Source organism: Alligator sinensis, unplaced genomic scaffold (assembly GCF_000455745.1).
Source record: "Alligator sinensis unplaced genomic scaffold, ASM45574v1 scaffold366_1, whole genome shotgun sequence".
Lineage (NCBI taxonomy): Eukaryota > Metazoa > Chordata > Crocodylia > Alligatoridae > Alligator > Alligator sinensis.
In genome coordinates, this window is record NW_005841851.1 from 3,542,597 (window position 1) to 3,547,083 (window position 4,487).

General features: G+C 36.5%; 1 protein-coding gene across 1 annotated transcript in view; it reads right to left on the minus strand.

Moving 5' to 3' along the window:
- MORN1 (MORN repeat containing 1) overlaps window positions 1-4,487 on the minus strand; it is a 170,616-nt gene that overhangs the window by 116,293 nt on the left and 49,836 nt on the right. Inside the window, exons 9-10 of the mRNA XM_014522951.2 lie at window positions 3,801-3,924; window positions 1,614-1,804 (exon numbers count right to left, since the gene is read on the minus strand). Coding sequence (XP_014378437.2) covers window positions 1,614-1,804; window positions 3,801-3,924 — 315 coding nt within the window. The remainder of the gene's footprint in view (window positions 1-1,613; window positions 1,805-3,800; window positions 3,925-4,487) is intronic.

Sequence of the window (4,487 nt, forward strand, 5' to 3'; positions counted from 1 at the left end):
TGTTAAATCTATGGATGAATCTCCGAAGCAGCTGAATCTTTTCCGAAGCTTTTCTGAATTGATTTGGACGGTTCAAATCAATTCAGAGTTTTTAACTGGTCTCCTGATTTGATTCGGATTTAGAGATTCAGTCCCCAAATCGGGCCGAATCTCCTTCGAATTAAATCGGCTACCAAAGCTTTGCACAACCCTAATGTGTATGTGTATGTAGAAAGTGTTAGTTCAATTGTTACTCTGTCCTGCAGGAAAATGAAACAACAATTTCGGTAGTGAACTGTATATACATAGGATGAACAGGCAACTCCAATTAATGGGTTGATAGGTGCAGGAAGAGTTTGTGCCTTAGAACACAAGACAGAAACTTGAATACCTGATGTTTTCAGCAGAACCTGTTGTGCAGTTATTGTTCTGTAACTCCAATTACTTACTTTTAAAATGTAGTTTTATTAACCCAATATTTATAGATAAGCTTTTTTCTACCTTTTATCATTCCCAAATACTACTGAAATGGCTCTCCTTGAAATGCCCCTCTTGTGGCAGAGTGTACTGTATCAGGAGAAAGACTTTTTCCCCCTAATTGATTACATTGCCTGCATTCACGGGAAAGGGTAAAGCAGTGACTAGTTTGTGATGCTTTTTATGTGACATAGCACACATTTCATTACCACCCCAATCCAAGGTGATAAGTGAAACTATCAGTTCTTCAGACAAACAATGTGACAACTTTTACCAAGTCTAACAAAAGTCTCTTAATCAAATCAAACAAATTGTTGGGCATTTTTTCTTAAAAGCCTAGAATTGGGTGAAAAATCACAGGGGATAAAAGGGAATTTTCTAGCGCTCATAGCTGTGAGGTGGGACTTGACTGGTGGCTTAGGACTGGTCATATGAATCCGCTGTGGATTCAGCGGCATGTGTTGGTGCGAAGCCAGGGGCATGCAGCAGCACAGAGCTCTACCCCCCACTGCTGTCACTGCCTGACCAGAGCTCTGTGCTGATGCATGCTCTTGGCTCTAAACCAAAAAATGCTGCCGGTTCCATGCTGCCTAAAGCAGCTCCATATTGTCATGTGTCCTTGACTCCATGCTACCGTCTGGAAGTGCTGAGCTCTGGTCATTCGGGAGTGCCAGACACATGTGGCAGCGCAGAACTCAGGGTGTGCTTTCAGTAATCACCAGACTACTGGTGAGCTGGATGCAACAGTTCTGCAAGCCAAATTTGGCCCATTGGTTGTATGTCTGACACCCTTGGTTTAGGCCTATATCTTATTCAACTACAGTAAATGAATGTAGACTGTATACATAATTGCTTGAGCTCTCCTGATTTAATTCACTGTGAACCAGTGTGTTTTGACTGATTGAAATAACTGAAGAGAAAGCCTAGGCGGGCGGTTATTTTTTTTTATAAAACAGACATTAAATATTTTTATGAAATTTATTCCATTTATTATGAGAGTCAGTTGAAATCACTTCTACTGTTAAAAATGCTTTGAGAGCCACCCATTTGCATTACAAAAGCAGTCTCCTATTTTCTCGAGTTGTTATATTGTAAAGATCTCTTTTGTTTCTCAGTTAACTAGGTAAGCAGTTGACTAATCCATTATCTGTACTCACCATCCTGATTGCTGGGGGCATCTCCAGCTCCATGCATGGTGTCTGATCCTGATTCTGGCTCTATAACTCTCTTAGGAATTGATAAATCAGCCAGTGCAAATCCAGATTTGCTAACTATAGGGAAAGCAGCTTTCAGTTTCTGGCTTTCAGATGTGGCATCCATCAAAGGGTAGCTAATACATTCAAATCCACTGTGAAAGAAAATGTAGTTGATATTTTATTTTGTTTGTGAAGATAGGTTTTAACGTTTTAAGAAAATAATCCAGATATAATATGGAACTCACCATGACAGCCTCAAAATACCCACTGTCTGAAAGTTAGAGCTGCATTTATATATTTATGCAACATAACATATAGTACCGATATATTTATCTCCAATAACCTACTGGAGCTTATTGGATTTTTTTCAATAAATTGCACAGCCTACACCTTGTGCAAACATAAGAAAAATAGATCTGTTGCACAAGCTCACAACGATAATCTGCATTAATAGTCTTCAGCAGGGATCTGGTTTTCTCTGATTTAAAAAATATATTAGTGGCGTTTCATTTTAATCATGGAAATACATGGAATTTGGGTTTCTTTTTTTAATCCAAAAATTGGGGATTTTTTTTTTATCAGAGAAAACAATGATCCCTGGTCATCAGGGAATGATTAGTTTAGCAGCTTGAAACAGAATTTTTACTGTAGGTTCCATTTCATATGGTAGATTGCCATCTTAAATAAAACACACAGGGTAACCAAACGTTGAGCGAGATTTTCAAGGAAGTTAATTTTGATCTCCCTCCATTAAATTTCAGCTGGTTAAATGTCAGCCTCCCTCAGACACCTTTGCAAATCTCAACCTTGAAATCCATACTTAGGTTGAGACTCAAGAAGCTTCCACTCATTTCAGAAGCTGCTGATCTATCAGCACTTTGGAAAAATAAGCTCACTTAATGAGGATTCTAAATCAGGATCTATTGGCCTAACTCTAAGCTCCTGTTTCAGAAATGAATTAGCAGTTATATTTCATACTTATGGACAGCCTTCTTTGAGCTACTATAATTGACTATTTCTCAAAAAAAGTCAAAGGAGGACTGCAAACTATGTTTTGAAAGAAACATTTAAAAACCACTGTCAGTTTTACTACTTTAAAAAAAATACAAGACCTGCACATATAAATTGAAGAACACAAATGTCTAAGTGATGACCATAATTTCTGATTTTGATAGGACAGGACAGTAAAATATATTTTAAATCTGTTTATGACAAAAAACTACAAAATCAAGACTATCAGCTCAGATGAAACAAAACTTGTCAAAATAAGTAAAGCTTTTGAAAGTGACTTTCTGTGGGACTAATGGTTTATCGACACAGGGAAATGATAAGGTTATGCCAATACAATTAAAGAGATAAAACTCCCCAAAAGGACACTTTTACTTTATGCTGTATTTCTATCAGTATAACCTTCCCATGTAGAAAAAACTTCCAGTTTCTAAGTACCTAATTATTTTTTGAAAACAGAGATATGGCTCTTAAGTCACTTATGGGCCTTTAAAAATCTGGTGCCAAATACCAGCAATTTCACTTTTAAAAATATTATTCTTTTTATCTAGCTAAAGAGTAATGTGTATAGTATTTCATAGCTAAAAACAGTTTTTTTCCCAAATCCTACTCAAGAAATACTGGCAATATAATTCAGATACAAAAGAAAAAGAAAGAGACTACAAACAAGACTGCTAGATGTCTACTGTCAAGGTTAATGAGAACTACTGTAATATAAGAGGTGACGTTGTCAGCTTTTATGTAAATAGTGTTAACCTTATCTCCCAGAGATCCAGAGCTCATTGAAGTGAATGTGATTTTTTTCCACTAATTTTGTTGGGTTCCCAGTGCCCTAGGTAAGTCATTTCAAAGTTGTACCAATCATGGGACTTAAGAGCCCCTGCCTCCCTCAGGAAGGGCATTTACATTGTCTCATAAGCAAAAAGAGAAACTCATAAAAAGTGACTACAGAAGGAAAATTCAAGAATCTTATCTGAATAGGAAAGGAAAGGATGCAGTAACACAAAGGATGGGCCTTTACACCAGTGAGTATACACTCAGCAAACAATTTAGTTTGGATATTATTATTTGGAGATATATACATACATATTATTAATGGAAAAACATTTAATTAAATAGATTTATCAACAAGTTACGTACAAAGGGGTTTTGACTGGCTTCCTTTCAATCTCTTCAATTAACTCAAATAAATTGGTAGGGGAACTTGCTCGGATTTGATGATGTCTGATGCCTGCCCAGATCTCCAAAACTCGGCCTTCCTCAGCTTCCCATATAAAGAGCAACAGACAAAATAAATTGGTAAGATGTCATAACTGTGTAACAAAAATAATCAGAAATAGTTATTGCTACTATATTATCCCATTAGTTCACCCAAAGTTTCAGAATAAGCCACCTAGATAGTGCTCTTGCCACCTTTATTGAAGAATCCATGTTTTTTTCTAAAATAGTGGGGTTTTAATAAAGAAAAAACAGTAGGAAAAGAACAAGATATTTAAAAAATGCAGATCAATATGTAACAAAACCTCTAGGAAATCAGAAAAATACTTGAGAGAATGATCCAGCATTATTATCATGGTTGTATACTGTATTTCACCGCAGTGAGAAACTATATGAATTCAGTATTACCCTGGATTAATACCCTAGTAACATTCTTGCTCGCTCATTTTAATTATTATACTTATAATTATATTGTTTATTTGGCAGTGCACAAAAAGTAGTGTGCTGTTCCATTTTCCAGAAATTGAAGTTTTTTTTGCAATACTGTGGCTGCATTGTGCTGTCATGTTTTGGGGCGGGGGGGGGGGGGGGGTGTTGGGGTTTTTTATA